This window comes from Falco rusticolus, chromosome 9 (genome assembly GCF_015220075.1).
Source record: "Falco rusticolus isolate bFalRus1 chromosome 9, bFalRus1.pri, whole genome shotgun sequence".
Lineage (NCBI taxonomy): Eukaryota > Metazoa > Chordata > Aves > Falconiformes > Falconidae > Falco > Falco rusticolus.
The window spans coordinates 23,730,484-23,750,755 of NC_051195.1; the positions used below are offsets into that span (position 1 = coordinate 23,730,484).

At 41.4% G+C, this 20,272-nt stretch overlaps 1 protein-coding gene across 2 annotated transcripts; it reads left to right on the forward strand.

Annotated features, from left to right (window-relative positions):
• The first annotated feature begins 3,264 nt into the window (after window positions 1-3,264).
• NPY4R2 (neuropeptide Y receptor Y4-2) lies at window positions 3,265-13,965 on the forward strand. Of its 2 annotated transcripts, XM_037401387.1 has the most exons (3): window positions 3,265-3,376; window positions 3,869-3,978; window positions 8,988-13,965. In XM_037401387.1, the coding sequence occupies exon 3, from the start codon at window positions 9,105-9,107 to the stop codon at window positions 10,236-10,238; it is 1,134 nt and encodes a 377-aa protein (XP_037257284.1). In that variant the 5' UTR covers window positions 3,265-3,376; window positions 3,869-3,978; window positions 8,988-9,104; the 3' UTR covers window positions 10,239-13,965. The 2 variants fall into 2 exon arrangements, with proteins under 2 accessions (XP_037257284.1, XP_037257285.1); XM_037401388.1 differs by lacking the exon at window positions 3,869-3,978.
• Window positions 13,966-20,272: the final 6,307 nt, after the last annotated feature.

A 20,272-nucleotide genomic window follows, 5' to 3' on the forward strand; every position in this document is an offset into this window, starting at 1 on the left:
CTATGTACTGTTCCACAGTGCATTTTCTCCATATGCTTTTGTCATTGAATACCTGGTACTATTCTTTGTGGATGCTGTTTGCTCACTGTTTAACAGTGCCAGAAAGAGCAGGACTCCAGATGCTGGAACACAATTAGATTTGTTAAATGTACTGTAGGAGAATTGGCCTCTGAATTTCCATGCTCAGAGGAAGAAAGAGAGAGCATCAGGGATCCATCAATGAGGGCTGACATGGCCAAAGACCTGACACGAAAGCGCTGGAGGAGACCCTCAAAGCATCCAGAGTGCAGCTGTAATCCCACTGCTGTGACAATCCTGGTGCTCTCAGGGAAATGCTCAATTGCACCCGATGAGTGTTTGTTGGTAGGGGCCCTGCTGTCACCATCGCCACTTGCAGGAAGGAGTTATTTGGCCAGAGCAGAAGACTGCTTCCCCCTGCATCTGCACCCCCTTGAAACATGCTGTCTCCATGGAGTCCAACTGTCTTAGGAAATAAACTGCAGAAAAAACAGGACGGTTCCCCAGTGCCCTCCTGTAACAGGAGCACGTGCTGTGGACAGAGAATGGGAGCAGGCCTCCTTATCACTCTGTGCGCAGCAGGGCAGCCCCATGCCATACCAGCTGCAGTTCCTTTGCTCCGTTCCCTATCAACAGCAAACAGGGGTTGGTCCATGGGTTGCCAGAATCAATGCAAACCTACTGATATGAACAGAAACGGCCGATCTAACCAGCACATGACTAGCAATAGGTGGGACTACAGTACTTCCATGCTGCTTCCCAGTAGCAATTGTCCTGCATATAGAGGAATTTCCACCCTTATGCACCCTCACACACGTACTGCTTGTGCATTTTGTAAAAGCCTTAATGGGTCAGGTTCCTCACAGAGACCCTCCACAGGTACATGTTCAGTTATCCCCATCATATAGTGAAATTAAACATGGCTACATTCAAACCAGCCAGCTTGGGTACCAGCATCCTTTCCAGCAGGGTGCTGAATCAAGCCTACAAGACTTGCCTGGATGAGGAAACGGGCATCTGCACCTCTGTCTTGCTGCTGCTGTTCTCACTCTGAGCTAGCTCCAGTATTGTCTCCTCTGTGCTACAGGCTGGAGAGCTACTGCATGGCAGTTCCAGCCCCACAGCATCACCCGGCTTACGCTCAGTGGCTCCTGTGTGAGTGTAGGTCCCAGGTACATGAACTAGTGTGGGGCTGGAATGACCCAGGTGCTGCTCCCTCATTAGCTTGTTAATAGTAAGCATTTTCACCCTGCAGTTCGACAGGATGTGGAAAGAATATTCGCGTAGTAGGACTCTAATTCATCCCTATTCACCTCATCAAAACATGACCAGAATCTTGCTACAGCAGCTCATCCTAAAAGTCTGTCAAGAAGAAAGTTCCAGATGCCACAGCAGAATATTGGTGCTTCGGTTATTTCCTGATCCCCGGGTAGCAGAGCACAGCAGTCCTTCAGGAACAGTGCTGCAGCTGTTCTCTGTTGACTTTAAGAAGAGAGCAGATGCTAATTTGGTAGTTTGCAGGCTCTGCCTGAATGTCTGAATTGAGAGAATGAAAGTGACACAGCATATCTTTAAGTGATTGAAAGGTGTGGAAATAAGGCTGGCCAAGGAATGCTGCAAGCTGAGGGAGACGAGAAGAGCAGCTTCACAAATCAAAATACCCCTCAGTAATAGGACTGTCTGTTTCCTAGTGGGTTTTGTCCCCTGACTTTCATACTTCGAACAGCAGAACAAATAAATATGTGATAAATAAATTAAGGAAGAAACAGAAGAGAACAGGCCAGCTAAATAAATAATTTCAGCTTTTCTGGCTCCAGTAAGATGGGAAACTTCCACTTCCTGAGGAGCTGGCAAAAGGCTCAACATCTATGTGGCATGGTACCTTTTTGGCAGGACAGGCTTCATGTCCTCTTCCCTACCCAGATCAGAAAGATCGTCTCCTTCTGAGGTCCTAGGGTAAAAGGGAAATTCTGGGATATGGAGTGCTGGTTCAAACTAGCTGGTAAATAAAGCTCCTGAAAAGGGGGATGGGAAAAATAATACAAAATATGCAGCAGCTCAAGCATGCCCTGAAGAAAGAATCCATAACTAAGGACCGCTCTCCAGCTTACATCACTCATTACACAGATTCCAGTTTTACACTTTTCAGCACTGTAAGACATAAGAAATGCCAAAATACCCTAGGAAGACCTTAAAAAAATCCTGCTTCTGCTTTGTTTACTTCTTTAATGATGAAAGATGTCAGCCAAGCTCTTGAAGTACATGAGCCCATTTGTAATAGCTGGTACCAGAAAAAAATGAAAGAAAGAATACCGCACAAAGGAAAAATTATTTTCACAGTTAGTTGATAAGAACTTGTATATATTTTGATATTGAAATGTTTAATTTCTGTTGACATACTATATGCCTACGAATGAAAACATGCATTCGCTGCAAGTATGTATCGCACCTTTAGAAGGGCCCTGGAATAGCATCAGCCACTGAACTAAAGTAGTTGACCACGGGTTAAAACCTCCTTTAAGTAAAGACTGAAATTAGGTTATTCTGGTATAGCCCTTGGAAATACTCTGTATATTGAAATATTCTGCTTGTGTATTTTCCCAATGCAAGAGAAAACTTTGTAACTCTGATTTCTGCCTTGGTTTTTCATGAGAAAGTCCTGGGGGAAACCAAAAAAAAATTGGCACTTTTGCAAATCCTTCTTTTCCTCTATTTCCATTGTTCTCACGTTTCTGAGTTCTTTGCCTGAGTAACAGTGTACCTCTTCCCCTTTCATAATTTAAAGACTTGTAGCCTGGACCCTTCTAAAATACAATTTCAGAATCAGTCTGCCTGTGATGGAATGGAAAAATTGAGAAAACTGATACTGGCAACGTTTTCATACCTATAAGGCAAAATTCTCTTTGACCCCTATAGAAGTCCTGCCTAGGGAAGGAGAACAGGGTTAGGCTCTGCTCCTGTGTTTTGCCCCTTTGCTGCAGTGGGCTTCCACTCCAGTTCCACTCGTCTGCACCACGGGTGCTTCAGACGGCTTCGTAGCTTCTTACTGGAGTTGCCATCCCTCTGAAGCAGCCTTAGACATTCTATGTAACACCAGAGGGAGCCAGAACTTCAAATTCGGACCATCATCACAGAGCAGAATTCATTGGCTAAGCTGAAGGGAGGGAAGGAACGAGGGCGGGGGAGAGAGGGCGAGAGGGAGAGAGATGTCATCCAAATTGTCTACAGAAACAGCGAGGAGAGCTTCTCTGCTGGATTGCTAGGACACAGACAACCTTACTTTGCTGCTACAGCATTCCTTCTTTCTTCCAAGACAGAAATGTGCAGTGACAGCAGTCATCTTCTCAGTCAGTAACAGGTAAGGATTTTCTAAATTATCTATTTCAGACTGATAAAAGCTCAGATCTCTGTATTCAAATTATCACTTCTGATTGTAAAAAAAAAAAGGACGTAACTGTATTTGACTGTATTGAATGAATCCAGTCTGAGTTGTCATGACAGGCCCAACCTTTGTACCTACGAGCAAAGCTTTGCAACCTTTCAGGGTGCAAGAAGGAGGTGGCAGCTTCTTGGGGCTCTTTGGGGCTCAGGTGTGCTCCCTGCCACCTTGCAGTGTGACAAAAAGCCTTCCTGGTTACCACTGGTCACTGGAAAACACTTATCTCCTAGCCCCTGAGACTTCTTGTTCCTCACCCAGCCCTTGCAGTTTCTGGCCACACACATCATGACACTCTCCATATATCCTAACTGGCTGTCTGCTAATGTGTCTATTACAATGATTTATGGATTCACCATCTCCTTTAGTAAAGAGTACCTTTGTAAAAATATTATTTTTTTCTCTTGGGTACAGGTCAAGTCACAATGGCCTTTACTCTGGAGGAATTGGGGACTAATTACTGTTCTCCAGTCTGCTGACCTGCTAGTCACATTTTACCTTTGTGAGCTGGCTCCGTGTCTTTGGTAAGGTTGTTATGAATTTCACCAGAAAATAAAAGGTGGAGTGGGTGGAAAGGTTATTATGAATTTAAGCAGAAGTTGGAGTAGGTGCTTTTGCAAAACCTCCCTGATTTCTGCAGGATTGGAGAAAGGTAACTCGTAATATAAGTTCATAGCCCTTAGAAGGTTTCCTTCTGAGAACATGCAGATGTGAGAGGGGAAAAAATACTCACTTTCCTGGGTATTTATACTATCCCCGGTGTTATAGACTTGTAACATATTAGTACACACAACTCATTCCATACCCTAATTATACAGGTTTTAGAAATTTTAACATATATAGCTTTTTCAATGACCTGAGACAGTTGCTCCCAACATTTTTGCAACACAGAGTTAAACAAAGATGAAGATTCCACCATTAAATTTCATTGTGCCAAATCCCTTATGGATTTAACATTGCTGTAGGATGTATGTGCGTACTTAGTGGCAGGTTTCTTCTTCTAGTTAAGTGTTCCCTTCCTGGGAACCTGTAATGATAGCCAAATAATTTTTAACCTTTCTCTAGGATGTAAGGTTAAGCAGGGTAAATCTGTTTTACTGAGATAACGTCACTGCCAGCAAAAAGGGGAGTTGGTCAGGCTGTTAGTCAGTCACCACCACCTCTATTAATATCTGCAGTATGAATTTCAGAGTTCTCTTAAACCTTTCCACTGCTCCTTTGTTTCTAGTTTACATGAGGCAGATGATAGCTGCTTTACTTCAGATAAACACCATAACTCTTTAAAGAAGTAATACAATCACTTCATGTCTTTAGGAATCGCTTCTGTCAGGAATTCTTATGGACTGAAAGCAGCAAACATGGCTTGAGCAACTAGTTAAGTTCTAAGCTAGATAAGCAATTGCTTCTAAGTACCACATAATGAAGCCAAACACTACAAATATTGTTTTTCTTTGACTTATGTTTGATGTGGAAATTGATCCACACTGTCCATCACAACTATGGAGATAGGGTTTTGGTGCAGGGAGGGGATGATCATGATTAGCTTTGCAAGAATGAGCCGCCCTTTCCCAGTGAGCACATAGAACACGGCATCAGTAGGAGTCTCTTGCTTTATCTGGCCTCCAGGAAAACAGATTTTATAAAGGATCTCATAGGATGTCTTCAGGTCCAGAGGTGTCTCAAAAAGGCAGTCATGCATTAAGTGCTTGGGCACACTTACCGTCTAGCGGTCTCCCTGAAATCCACTGAGAGTTTAATTTTCTTCCCTGACCCATCCCTGCAGAATTCCCTTCCTTTTGAGGAATTTTTCTGGGAAATAATGTATAGCCCCCTGAGGTAAGTCTTTCAAACTGACTACTTGGCTTCCTTTTTTTGAGACAACCTCAGTGACATCTGTTAGTTTAGGAGGCCATGTTGTTCACCAAGACAAACCCTTCAAACCTTGCCTGTTGTTCTTCCTGGCTTCCAACACAGGCAGCAGAGTGATGAATGCTTGCAAAAGATGTGAGGAATAGAACTTACACTAAGATTAAATCTGAAAGCTCCTTCTTTTTTTCCTTCTGTATCCTGTTCATTTGCTGCAGACTTTTCTGACACTTCGTTTTTAGAGAAACTGTCTCATGCTGCATCAATTAGAAAAGAAAACCCTTACTTTTCAAGCATGTTAGCTTTTGTTACTGACTGCTTTCCTGAAGTTCATTAAGGGTTCTGAACAGAATGACTCTTTCCTTTTTAAAAACAAAAAAGCAAACAAAAAAACTATCTAACTTTTCCCCCACTCCATCAGCAAACTGATTTAGGAGATGTGCTTCTCAGTCCTACAAGCCAAGTAAGCATTGCTTCACTCTCTGGAGGCAAAAGCTGGTTGTTTTAGCCCATAAAGTTTTTGCTGTATTTCACTGGGTAATTGACAAACCTTCGATACAGTGAAGGGACTAACATCCTTGTTCCTACTGCATTGGTGATTCAGTATATTAGCTAACATTTGATTCAAATATCTAAACAGAAAATGTACACTTTGCTTATTACTGGCTCTTAATTTAGACCAAACTGAATGGCAGTTAAACACCTTAAGATAACACACTGGCAGTGACTAACCTTGAGAATTTGCCACCCAAGGATACCATGACAGGATACATAATGTCACCACAACAGTTATTTTTCTGTTTTTCTAGAACTTCTTTTTACATTATGATTGCCAGTATAAGAGGTCCAGAGAACTATGGACCTAGGTAATCCAGGCTCTGACTTTTCCAAGACACCAGGTTGGCAGAGAGTTTTAAGTACTGCACAGTGCACCACAGGTTCCCTTGAGACACTGGACAACTTGCCTCCTTCTCTGAGTCACCTATGGTAAGAGGGTGATAGTTCCTTACTTACCTCTGGGCAGCACCATGAGAATGAACGCCCAAGAAGTGCTTGGCAGTCACCTTGTGTGAGACACCATGGAATGTGAGGTGTTAAAAGAGAGGAAACTCCTAACCCAACAGAAGGCATTGCAGAGCCTTCAGAGATGCTCTTTATCCCCATGTTTGCCATCTGCAATAAGCCACAGCCATGCTCTGCCTTTGGCATTCTCCTTGGGAGTGTGCCCCTTAGAGCTGTGGGATCTGGCTCCTGCTTTTCAGGTGGCTCCGCTACTTTCTTTGGTTGCTTCACCATTAGTAGTTCTCAGTGGCGCCTCAACATGTCCAAAACTGTCTGGGACCCTTGAGAGAGCTTACTCTGTGGGGCACAGATGTTTGTAATAACTCAGCACACATTTTTCAAGCAGCAAGAGAGAACCATGTGTTTGTTGTCAAGGATACCGTAGCTAAGGACACTAGGCTGGGGCTGTAGTAAAAAAGCTCATGTGTTTGTTTACAGCAGAGTCTGTTTGTTCTGTCCAAATGCCAAGACTGAGCTCCTTTAGTACCAAATAATATTACAGGCTGCTGATCCCTTTGCTCTGTTTTGTTTCTAGCATCTCCACTGGCCATCGATCATTAAAAGCTAAGGCACTGGCTGATGGTTTTTCATTCCATATCAATTTTCACATTGAAATAGGCCACCGTACCCTCCCCATATGTGATTGAGCAATCCATACCTCATCATTGCCTCTTCTTCTAGTTCCAGAAAATAAATCAGTTTACAGGGCTTGAATAACAACACAAAAGTGAGTGGACCTAAAGAGTCATACCTACATCCACAATTTGGAAAATTTCCTTTGTCCTCTAATCAAGATTTAAACTACTAAGGAAATGAAAGGACGAGAGGAAGAAAAGGTTACTATTTTATTCACATGACTGTCTCAGACAGATGGATACAGCCAGATGACAGAAATATGGATAGATACAGACAGGTAAATCAGCAGGTCTAGCAAAGCAACAAAAGATTTGACTGTACTAATTTTTGCTGATAAGCAGAACAATGATTCCAAAGCATCTTTTTATTTACCGTGCACTATTGCTTTCATTAGTTCCTGAGAGGCAACATCTTTAGAAGCATACAATTCAATTCAGAAAGAAGACAAGGCAAACAAAAAACTGTAGGATGGGGGGCGCTTTTCTGTGCAGTACAGGTTACCTTTATGCATGCAGACATCTGGCAAAAATGCTATTGAAACAAAGTGATAAGCTCACTATACCATTTTATTTATGTATTCATATCTTGACCACTTGTTTTTCTGAAGCTGAGAAGTTTTTCACAACCCCACAAACTTGAGTGGCATTTTATTGCTGAGGAAAGGGTCATGCAATGGGTAAACAGCGTCATTCCTCAAGTATTTACTTACTTTTCACATTACAAGCTATTGTACAGCATGAAACTGCCTCTGGCCTGAAGAGAACTCCCAGAAGAGTCAGATTTTTTTCCTATGATTCCTGGACATGGAGGATTTGGGCTCCAGGGTCAGCATTATTAAGCAGGCGCTGTTACGGCAGATCACAACAGCCTTGCAGGAGCCATCTGGTAGAGCCCAGTCAGCCCTAGGGCTGAGGTTTCCAGAAGTGTGCAGCCCCAGTTAACGCTGTGGGTCCAGCTCCCTGACACCCCATTGAAAATCCTAGCTTGGAGCTTGCAGCAGTGGTTAGGCAGCAGGCTCCCCTGCCTGTGCAGGAACAGCACCCAGGAGACAGTACATACTATTACAACACTTGAATTCTCTTGGTTAAAGAAAGCAAACTTATGCTGAGAGAGAATCAATAAGAAGTCTCTCACAAGGAATTAAGAGACATCAAAATCACCTACTCTTAAAGCCAAAATGAGGAGACTGGACTATATAGCTGATAAACCTTGTCGTGGCCACGTTAGCCACCCAGAGACATCAGTTCTTCACAGGCACTGGAGTTCATCCAGAATGGGAAAGCAGGAAATCTGGACTGCAGTTCCCATGACCTATCACAGCTGTGTAGAAGCTGAAAAATGTTGAAATGATTTTGAATTATTTTAACCTTTTTCAAAATTGTCCCATGTTATGCCTCCTGAGGATATGAGCCTGAATTTTTGCAAGGTGATCATCTCAAGCAAATGTCAGTTCCGGCTGCAATCACAAATGCATTTCATAGATCAACTCACATAAGATATTTTAGTGTTGGCTTTATGCATCTAACATGCCTTACTTTTGACATTGATGTCTGGCTCAATTGAAGGTAAATGCAGCCCCACAATGTGTGTTCTGCTCTGTTTTGGATCAGAACCCTGCAAAACCAGAATTACACACAATTTTTACCCACAAGTGTGTTTGGATCCAGCTTTCTTGAATCACTACTGCATTAGTGAAGTTCAGGATAATGCACTGAGTTAAATGAAGATGTTCTTAAGTCCATGGGACAACCTTACAATGAGTAAATACAGTCATAATTCAATAAAGTTGCACAGACTTCCATACCACAGTTTAGCAAAGGGTTCCGTTTTATGATCTGATAAATTATATAAAAAGAAGCTGCAGAATATACACAGAAACCCTGCTGTTTTCTTCCCTGTCTACCCCCTACCTTTTTGACTAATTTCTTGTAGCATAACTAAGCAATCTTTTTTTTCCTTTCCTTTGCAGATACACCTAGAACTTCCACGATTAAACAGACCAGATAAAGCCTTATTTAGGTTGGTTCCAGAAGAACTGGATTCTGTTTGACTACCACCTTTTTGGATAAATATTTTGGGGTTCAAGATGAATAAGACAAGGGCTGTTAATGATGGTTTTCCTTTCCTGAACAGTAAGAACTGGAGCTCAAACCGAAGCTTCCCCATGTACATTTCTAATCAGTGCAGGAATATCACTGACCTTACTGTCTTTCTGGCCACCTCTTACAGCTTGGAGACTGTCCTAGGCATTGTAGGAAACATCTGTCTGATTGCTGTCATTGCCAGGCAGAAGGAAAAGGCCAATGTCACCAACATCCTAATTTCCAACTTAATAATTTCAGACTTGTTTATGTGTCTTGTCTGTCTGCCTTTCACTGTTGTTTACACTATGATGGACTATTGGATATTTGGAGAAGTTATGTGCAAAATGACCTCTTTCACTCAGTGTGCATCTGTGACAGTGTCAATTCTTTCCCTTGTTGTTATTGCTCTGGAAAGACACCAGCTCATCATAAACCCGACTGGCTGGAGGCCAAGTATCTCCCAAGCCTATCTAGGAATTGGAGTAATTTGGACTTTAGCATGTCTCATGTCCCTGCCCTTTTTGACCACATCCATCTTGTCTAATGATTTGTATGAGCAGCTCTCACACATCATGAATTTTTCCACTGACAAGGCCATATGCATTGACTCGTGGCCTTCTGAGCAACACAGGCTTATCTACACCACAGCTTTGCTGCTCTTGCAATATTGCATCCCACTGTTCTTCATCATACTTTGCTACCTGCGTATCTACTTACATCTACAGAAGAGAAAGGACATGTTTGAGAAGAGCGAATATAGCAACCGAGCAGTTCAGTTGAGAAGGATAAATATTTTGTTAGCATCCATGGTTGCTGCTTTCGCTGTCTGCTGGCTACCACTGCATGTTTTCAACACCATTGTGGACTGGAATTACAAAATCATTTCTCCTTGCCACCACAATCTGATCTTCTCATTGTGCCACCTGGTAGCTATGGCTTCCACCTGTGTCAACCCCGTTATCTATGGTTTCCTAAATAGCAACTTCAAGAAAGAAGTGAAGTCACTGATTCTGAGCTGCCAGCATAATTCAGTAACTGCATCAATGGAAGAATATGATCATTTGCCTTTATCCACCATGCAGACTGAAATTTCCAAGGGCTCACTGATGCCGAACTGCAGACATAATTCTATCTAGCTAGTAGAAAACATTTCAGAGGGATGTACTGCCACTACACACCAATTATTACCTGTAGGTATCAAAAGCAACTGGTGATGCCATAGCTGGGATGTGAACAGGAACCCATTATTGCCTGATTTTTGGAAGAACAGGCAAAGGAAGGTCATTAATGTATAGAGTAGCTGCTGTGGTACACAAGTTGTTTATGTCATTGAGATGGTACAGACATTGAGGAGTCTGGGCTGATGTATATGTGGCTGCTCTAACAGATCAGTAACTAAACTGTGGCTGCACATAGACAGACACGAGGTTCATCATCTCACATCTCTACCATGGCATACCCAGACTTCCAGTTTCAGCACGGCAGGCTGCCAAAAGTTGCATTAGAGAAGACCTTCCGTTTTTCAGTATTAGTAAGTTTTTTATGCATGGCTGACACACCAGTGGAACAGAAATATGTAAGTATATAAAATTTTGTGCTTTACCAGCTCTCACAGCCCATTAGGTAACAGTAATCTTTCAGCAGATCTCGTTCACATCAAACAACTGGATGTTTGTATGAAACCTCTCTCTGTCACACAGGCTTGGGAATAGCCATTGCCTCTGCACGTAGGATCACAGACCAGTGACCCCTGGTATGTAAAGATGACAGTTTCTTATTGAGGGATGGCAACAAATGAAAACGTTACTCAATAGATTAAACTCTTAAAACACATTGAGGTGATGCCGAACATTATTTTTAAGCAAAAGAAAAACGGTTGTAGATCTACATGGAAACAAGTCTGACTGACTGCAATTCCTGCTACTGTCAGTCAAAAAGCTCTGCAATGCCAAAACTGCATGCCATCATCAGAAGACAGCTGGATTACTGGAGTTGTTTCAGGTCTCGGTGGCAAGATGTCACTTTGTTTCAGCAGCTCCTTGGTACTTTAATTGCAAAGTATATCATTCAGAAGGTCAGAATGGGCATGAAAATGTTTGTAGAAACCATATCTTTTCAGAGTGGGTATGCTCACAAAGAAATAAGCATATGCGTGGAGGCTTTTGGTTTCCTATTAAAATAAAACCAGGTGTCAGTTCCCACTCGCTGGCATCAGCAACAGAAATGGAGCTGAAATTCCAACTAATCAGTACAAGGTCAATAAAAATATACAAGTGGAATCCAGGTCCAATTCAAGCCAAGCTACATGTAAATAGGTAGTATTGCCAAATGCTAAAGTGAGGGTTACGTTTTTTCACATTTATGGTATTTTGTCTTTGACCAAAAAACTTACAAACCATAAACTCATTTTAACCTCTACAGCCGGAGATACTGTTCAGTGACTACTGAGAAACCAAGAAGCAGGTATGCCCAAGAAGCCCTTACTAAGGAATAGCTTAAAAAAAAATAAGGCAGCAAATGTAAAAAGGAGGCCAACCAGGTCAATGCTAAAGAAAAGCGGAAGCATATTCTGTCCCGAGTTGTTAAACTAACCTTAGCAGAAGACTGAACTGGGTGACCACCTGAGGAAACTTCCAACCTGAATTATGCTATGATAAGCAGTCACTATTCATTGTAGCCAATGGGTTTGCATTGAGTTGAAGCCTCGCAATGTATAGTTATGCAGATAACTAGAAATGAGACTAATTGGTAAATAGGTGAGGAAAAAAATTGTCCCATGCTGTGGTCTGACAGGCAATATGGATGTTGGACTGAGTATTTGAAGATGAGCAAAACCTTATGCTATAAGGTAGGCAAGAGCTATCAACAGGTATGAGTCCATATCCTCAGCTGGCAGAAATGGGAGTAAAACCCTTTCCAGGAGCTGGGTGCAGAGAAATCTGTGGCAAAACTTCACATTTGGACTGGAATTCTTGTGTGCAGAGTCTTAAGGCAGAAGCTGTTTCAATGCAGCCCCCCTTCTAATTCTGAGCAAAACCTGTGTATCTCAGTAAGAGAGTTTACATGCAATTATCTTTTGTATCTTCCTCAATTATCTGGCAAGACGTTTTTGCTTCTTTTAAATGGACTTCTGCTTTCTTTTTCTCTTTGTTACTTGCCGCAGTACGATGAGAAGTTGTTTCTCTTGATTTGTTTGTATGAAATGCCATTACTTTGTTTGTATGCAATGTCATTTCTAGAATGGACATTGAGTCTACCAGAAACACAGAACAAGAGGACTCTCATTTTATCTTATATGCAGCTTGAAATTTGCTACTGTAGCCGAAACCAGAGCTGATACAACCACGCCATGCTGAGTAGTACAAAATACAGTAACTCCTCATCAGCTTGATTTATACCAAAACTGTGTTGTATTGTTTGAGAGCTTAAATACTGCTGAAACTTCATAGAGTTTGTTTTTGTATTTAGGATCAATTTAATCCAATTAGCCTTGAGCAATTCTGCCTGTTTCCTGCACTTGTTATAATTACACCATTTAATTAACTAAATGTGTGTTAAGCTACCATAAGAATACTTTGTTAAACATGTACATAGAAGATTATCTGATTTATGATCTTAACTATACAACTTTTCAAGCACCAGTGTCTTAAATGGAAATGGAATTACCTTTAGAATGTGTACTTCCATTAATGCATCTTTGTCACTAGTTCTGAGTGAAAACTTGTTGAAAGAGCACTTGCAGCATGTCAGACCTGCCACTGGAGCTGTGCCCTGACATTGTGCATCAGGTCCCAGTTCTTCCTGCAAAGGGTAGAGAGATCAGCAGGGCTTGACTCTTTGTTTAACTGTAATTCACGTGGCCATTTGTAGCCATGAGCACAAGTAAATATGCAAAGCAAGCAGATCCAACTTTACAGTAAAGCAGACACAAACAGATGTATCTTCCTCTGGTGATTAAGGGAAGCGTCAAGTTTGGAGTCAAGTACTGTTTAATGCTAACAGACTTCAGACTGGATAACCTAAAGAATTTAGACACTAAAAGCCACCAAACTGCACTCATAAATCTAACTGCAAAAATGCAGATCCAAAAAACTCTCAACCAGCCGCTGCCTATCCATCTACTTACATACCATCCATACTGAGGTTTTCCAACCTCCAAAATTCCCTAGGTAACTAAATAAACTTTCGAGTGAACCTGCAGGGGGTGGGGTGGATGGGTATATATATAAAGTTCCAAATGACTGAATATCTGTGTCATGTGTAAGCCCTATGTTAATTTACACACTAGGCATCCTGCTGGTGCAAAGAGCCATACCAGGAAAGGTGACTTTATCACCGTTTCTTCATTCTGTGTGGACATCAAGGCTTCTGCAGCTGAGCACAAACGCAGTAATACATATAATGCTGCTGGTTTTCAAGAACTGCTCTAGCAACTATTCCCTGTACCCTTTGAAGGCAAAGGCACAAGGCTGGATGCAATTAAGCCTGTGTGGTAAAAAGAGCTATTTCATTTGTCACTTTGAGGTCTTAATGCAGCCAAGGGGGGTTATGCCTCTTTAGTCCCAGCAGAGGGTAACAAAATAAAAATAGCTTGCATACATCTTATCCATGTGTAAATAACAAATAAGGTTCACATCCAAGAAGGATCAAGCAATTTTGTATTCATTGTATACAGGTGATGCTTTTGAGTATGCTCTTTACCAAGTTCTGCTACTGAGTTAGAAAAGCAATGCTGGGGAAATGTGCAGTTGTGCAAATCACGAGTCCATACAATTCTAAGACCTTACCCTGCCTTTTTTTTTTTTTTTTTTTTTGTAAAGCTGTTTATAATCCTGCCTCTTGTGACATGTTGTAAGAAGATAGTAAGATTTTCACAGGAAGAAAACAACTTACTGTTGTGATATAAGTGGCGCACTGTGGGGAGTCTAATAATAATAAAATAATATTGCCTGTGTTACTTCACTTCTCTGTGCCTGCCTCTGTAAAATGGCATACATAGAACAATGTACAAAAGATTTAGTTCTCAACTAGTACTTATCAAGAGAAAGCAAGTTATGCTGTATGATAAGAGACATTGATACAGGAAGGATTACTAGCTTGATGATTCCTAAGGACAGACAATGATACAGGACAGCCAGCCAAGGAGGAGAGGACAGGGTAAGTATCAAAAACTCAGCGTGGGACACTGGAATATTCCAATGCCAGGACTCAGCTCATGTTCCCAGATTGCACAGGAAACTGGGTCCTACATGACATAGAATCCTGAACCATGACCAGAACCCCAACCAGAAAGTAACTACAACTGCCGAGATGAAAACCTATGTGGGACATTTATCAAAATTTTATTGAACCTCAGAGAAGTTTTGACTGGGTTAAAAGAACTGGTACATTTCTCTGACCTGGGTTACCTGCCTCGACTGAAGGTAAACCAAAGCACTAGAGATGCCCATAGGTTGTGCTGTAACCAGGTTTGTTATTACACTTACACACACAAGGAAAGAGTGCAATGGCAGTGTCTCCTACCCGCCTGGCATGCTGTTGTATGTCATAAATGTGATGTAATCATTGACAGCAGCTGGGAATGATGCTGTGACAGCAGTCAGTCAGGGTCTGCACTGCAGGTCTGCTATTTGCAAACGCGGCGTACACACTTGTATGACATTCTAAGAGCTTATCGTAAATTAAGACGTCACATCCTAAGGACTTCTTAAGGGATTCTTTTACTTTGACCTGTGTGTCTTCTTACAAGATCACCTGACATTTCTTTTACAGGCCGTTCTCTTCAAATTTCTAATTAAATACTGGCCGGCCAGTATTGATTTCAATGGAAATTGCTGTTGCTTAGTGCCATGGATAATCTAGGTTTACATTTTATAAGCATCAACATTCCGCATAGCTTTCATGACCTTCCCTCACTTTCTCAGTTGGCTTTACCAAGTTACTTCTTTGACCACAAGAAATCATAAGTAGAATAAGCCTGAGATTTATACTTCTGTATGCCTTTTTCTGTCAGACAATGCTCATTAGACCTTAGTCAGAATTGGTTTGTTGTCCTTCCAATAAATGCTTAATAAACATGAAATCCAGTAGCAGCACAGAGATTATATGATGGAAACCCGGGATGAAACTGAATTTCAGAGATTTTTTACATTTTTTTAGAACTTAAGTTGATGCGACCCTACCACCCATTTATAAAAAAATGCTCAGTTAAATAGTGCTATGGTATACATCCCATATGACAGAAAATACTTTGTTCAATAGCAACTATAAAGCAGATTACCAGTCATAAAAAAAAAATATTTAGTCATGGTACACAGAAAATACAGCACTGCATATTTTTTCTACTGATTAGCAAAATAGTTATATTAAACATGGTGACATAATAATGTGAACAAGTATTTTTTGTAGAATATCACAAATGCAAATACAGCCTCATTTTATTAGGCTCAAAATACAGCCTCTGGCAGTAGAAAGATTTATTTTGTCAGTCAAAAGCTATGATGACATAGAGAACATAAAACTTGCACTTTAACTGTTAAAAATACAGGTAAATTTTGTCCTTAAAGTCCCAGAGAAAAATTTCTGTCCTTTGAATATTGTAATTTTAGCTCACGAATTACTGTGTTCCTTATCCAGACTACAGGAATACAGAATCTCCATATTGGCAGCTAGTGGGCAAATACTACTTCATCATTCATGAATATTTGTCTTGATTCCATTTTGTTACAAGGTAACTGCATGTAAAATGCATGCATGCATGCAAAATCATCACATGCTATGCCTGTAGTAAGGTAATGAGCATTGATTTATCTAGTTGATAGGCTGATTTAATGACTAAAAGTAATTACATACACCATGTATTTCTTCAAGACAGAATGTAGGGAAATTCCTGATGCCCTAAAGACCAACATAACCCCTTTCTGAAACACACTGCAGTCACAGCAGAGATGGCTGAAAAATACTAGAAAGTTCTGGTGTCCTCGCCAGGTATTATATATATTTACAGGAATTAATACAGCCAAGCAGAAAGTTTTGTTTAAACTAACAGCAAATACACAGACTGCTTCAGAAGCCTAATACATATGTACCCCCTGTGCCTGTGTTTTGGGAAGGCTCGCGGCATTCAGAGATAGCAGAATCTGGCTGGCACTAGACTTTTTAAGCTGATTAAATCAACTAATGACACCAGGGCCATTTAAAATTCAGCGTGTACTCAACTCCATTCACCAGAAATACAGCTATACCATCACAAATAGTGAAGTAACCTTTCACAACCACCCACATTTCCACAAGCCACCGCAGAAGTCCCACACGGCACACAACAACGCACGCAGGCACGCCCACAACTTTGCACCAAACAAGCTAACCTTCACTAGCAGACCAAAAGGTCTGCCGTTACATCTACAAACTGCTAATACAGTTTTTCTCCCTCAGAAATAGTCTATGAAAAATGGGTCTTAATAGGGTGAATATATTTCCCAGGCATTGCAAGGGAAAGCTTCACAGCAGAGTAGTTGCATTCTGTGTCTGAGTTGCTTACAGACGGCAGGGCAGAGCGGTCCTAAATAAGGAGTATCTTACTATGTGCAGGAAGGAAGCAGAGAATTATTTGGCTAAAATAAAAGGAAGTGTTCCACCTGCACTCAGAGCAACAAGCAATATTTGCAAACAAAACCCTAATCCAGCACATGCTCAGCTCTTTGCACTGCAAAATGAATATATTACATTCCAGATCTGCAAAGGTTGAGCTTTAAGCGAAGACAATATGAGGCTTTATGCTTCAAAATGTTTTCAATGATCAGTTTCTCACAAACCTCAGCCTGTTAGAGTAACAATATGCAAACACTGCAGGATTAAAATTTATATATAAAGACAAATCATAAGCCCATATAATTTCTTGGGGTCTGGGTCATGGAACAAGTGTACACTACACATTTAAAAAATCATTAAGAAAATCCACTTTATTTTGACAATTTCCAAGCAATAACTCACAAGTATGAAAAACAGTCCCTCATTCTGCAAGCAGGTTGAATGCACTAATTTTTTTTTTTTACTTGAAATTATGTCAGGAAAAGAACTAGCTTGGTTTTAGACTTCTTACTATGCAGCACTTCCTAAGTTAAGACATTAGGTTCACTAGAAAGAACATAAACCGTACAGTAATAATAAACACTGTAAAGCACACATGAATGCACTATTGTGACTGGACTGTAGTAAATGGTATGATTTGGTGTAGTACAGAGCAGCCAATAGGTTCTCTTAGGCATAAAAAGAAGGAATGTGACTTTATTTCAACCAGCTTAACTCAGTATCACTTTTTTACAAATAGAATTCACATGAAAGGTAGTAGCAGGCATCTGTATTTGAGCATAAGGACCAGATTTAAGACATTAACCTTAATCCTCTTTTATCTAGGAGATTACATAAATTCTCTACCAGTTTTTTTAGACCTGGAAACAAATCAATTTATGCTGTTGCTATGATTCAGCCATTAGCTGCACTGGCTGTGTTCATTTTTGTGTCCATGGTCTGTTATTATAGTTAGGATATGAAAGTAACGACTGCGATGCTTATTTTAAGCATGCTTATCAGTGGCAATCTCCCATTTTATATTAAGAGGAAATGATGTTTGATGTTTCTTTTTATAATTAAGTACAAATTAATAAGAAATATGGGGCCAATAAGTAGTGCCAGCTTCCAGGAACGATTCTTTATGAAACTTCTTTTTAAATAGCATTTACAATATCTCGTCAGGAAAACACTGTCAAGTGTTTTAATAGAGGTTTACAAATTACTGCCCTGTTAGGAAAGAATCTGTGTTGCATCCTCTCTTAACATGCATTAATTGTGAATAACTACCAGCAGCAACTCCTACGACGAGTTCCAGGCCTCCCAGAGCCATCACAGTACACAGAAATTAAGCGTAGGAAGCTACAGAGAACTTTATTTCCATCTGCAGGAGGACACTGACTTGGACACTACTGTGTGTTTTCCTACATGCCACAAGCACATGCATGGATATGCACACACGTTCGGGGCTGCAGACACGCAGCTGGAGAGCACCTGCTCTTTGCCACGTGAGACAACAGTGATGTGCAGATAATTAACTCCTGGGAACAGAATACACTAACACATTAAATCGGTTTAACACCTTACCTTTCTCTTTCCAGAGCCCTGAAGACACAATAGATAATTTTGCTTATCTACCTGTACTACAAATGCAGCTCTCTGCTACTGCAGAAGCTGTGCAGGGAAGTGAAGAAGGGTCTTGCCTGCACAGCAGCTGCTCAGCAGTCACAGTGTGAACGCAGGGGAAGTGTGTTGCCCTGCCCAAGCCACTGATGCACATCTAACGGAGCAGGCTTTGGAAAACACAGGCTGGCAGCACCTGCTCTGCAGATAGCAGCAGCAGGGACTGGGAAGGTGACAACTCTTAGGTGGTGATGAGACCAAGGGGATTCTGGACATGGCCAGAGCAGGCTTCTAGGTGGTCCAGGGAAGTGGCACAAAGCAGAGGTCTACAGTTAGGAAGAACTTTGAGGATCCCATTTTGAAATACAAGTGCCTACGCTCCATCTAAATCTAATAGTAAATTCAGCTCCAAGGTGACATGCAGAAGTCACGCAGGGAGTAGGTACCTGAGCAGGTGTTGAACCCAGTCCTACAGCAGCACACTAACCCATAACCCACTAGCAAACCTGAACCTCTGAAAACTGCAGCCCCAGCATCTTCAATCCAGAATAGGCTCAGGGAGTAAGAGCACTGAAAAGGAGACAGGGCTGTACAAGGTGACCTGAATAACGACGGGCAGCCACACAATTAGAACAATTCCCCTTCTTGGGGAATCACTTGATTTTATAATTAACTTAGTTTGATTTAGTTTATTTCTTGCAGGCTCTGTAGTACTAATGAGCCATCCAGCCCTTGAGGAACACGTACCTGTGCAGGACTTGCTGGATATACTTTTGTGCAATTTTAATTCTTACTTGGTTAACCATTAAACCTCCTCAAGTGCACCTAAAGAAAGCATACTTGGTTTTGCATGCCTATCCCCATAAGAAGAGTACCCAAGAGGTACAGTCAACTGAAGACAGAGGCATGATTTTTTAATTAATTATTATCAAATAACAGATATTTCTGCTTGCAGTGAGAGATGGTGTAAGTCAATGTGCAGTTATATGGTATGTTGGATCCAGGCATCATATGCTGGTGTCTTTCCAGCATTCTCCCAACCCACTTGTTCATCATCCCATGTGCTAAGACCATAAATGCCAGCAAAGCCAGGAGATGCACAGCTGAACTGACACACATGTAAAAATAACCCTAAAAATAAGAATTCTTAAAAGAAGAAAACTTGTTATTTTTAACTGTGTCTTATATTGATCCAGTTAATGCTGTGGCCCTATAAGTAGTTATATCACCCCAAGTAAAGAGACAGTGATCTTGCAGCATGAAAAAAAGCAGAGGAGGGAGAATGTTGGAGGCTGAGATTTCTTAAGCCAGCATCATGCAAGTCAACATTGTACCTAACTAAACCCTTGGTGTCAGGATTGGTTCTTTACCCATACTGAGGGGAGTGTGGCCACAACCTTCCCAAAATCGTGGAGTGGCTGAGGTTGGAAGGGACCTCTTGGTGTCATCTGGTCTAACCCCTGAGCTCAAGCAGGATCACTACAAACAAGTTGCCCAAGACCACATTCAGATGGGTTTTGAATACCTCCATGGATGGAAACTCCACAGCCTCTCTGGGCAGCCTCGTTCAGTGCTGCCACCTTGCACAAGCAGATGTATCACTGCCTCATCTTGCTGCCTTAAGCTATAATCTTCATCACATGAAGACCAGTCTGTCTGCACCAATTGCAATGGGACATCACTGATTTACATCCCCTGGAAGTCTGTCCCCTACTTTGTTTTCGTTCACTCCAAGTTTCTCACTAGCATTTGAAATTGCAAATTCAGCCCTAGTTCAGCTGCAGGCCCACGTTGCCCATCTGGGAGCGTGTCAGCTCACAGGCCAAGAAGGAGTCTTAAGTTTGATCACAGGAGGTAGTGCCTTTGAGCTTCTTATTGAAATTCAGGCCTGACTTGCATAACTCTGTTTCCTTATAACAGCAGCTTTTGTTTGTTGGTGTTGTCTCCTCAGGCAACGGTGAATGTATAACCATGACAG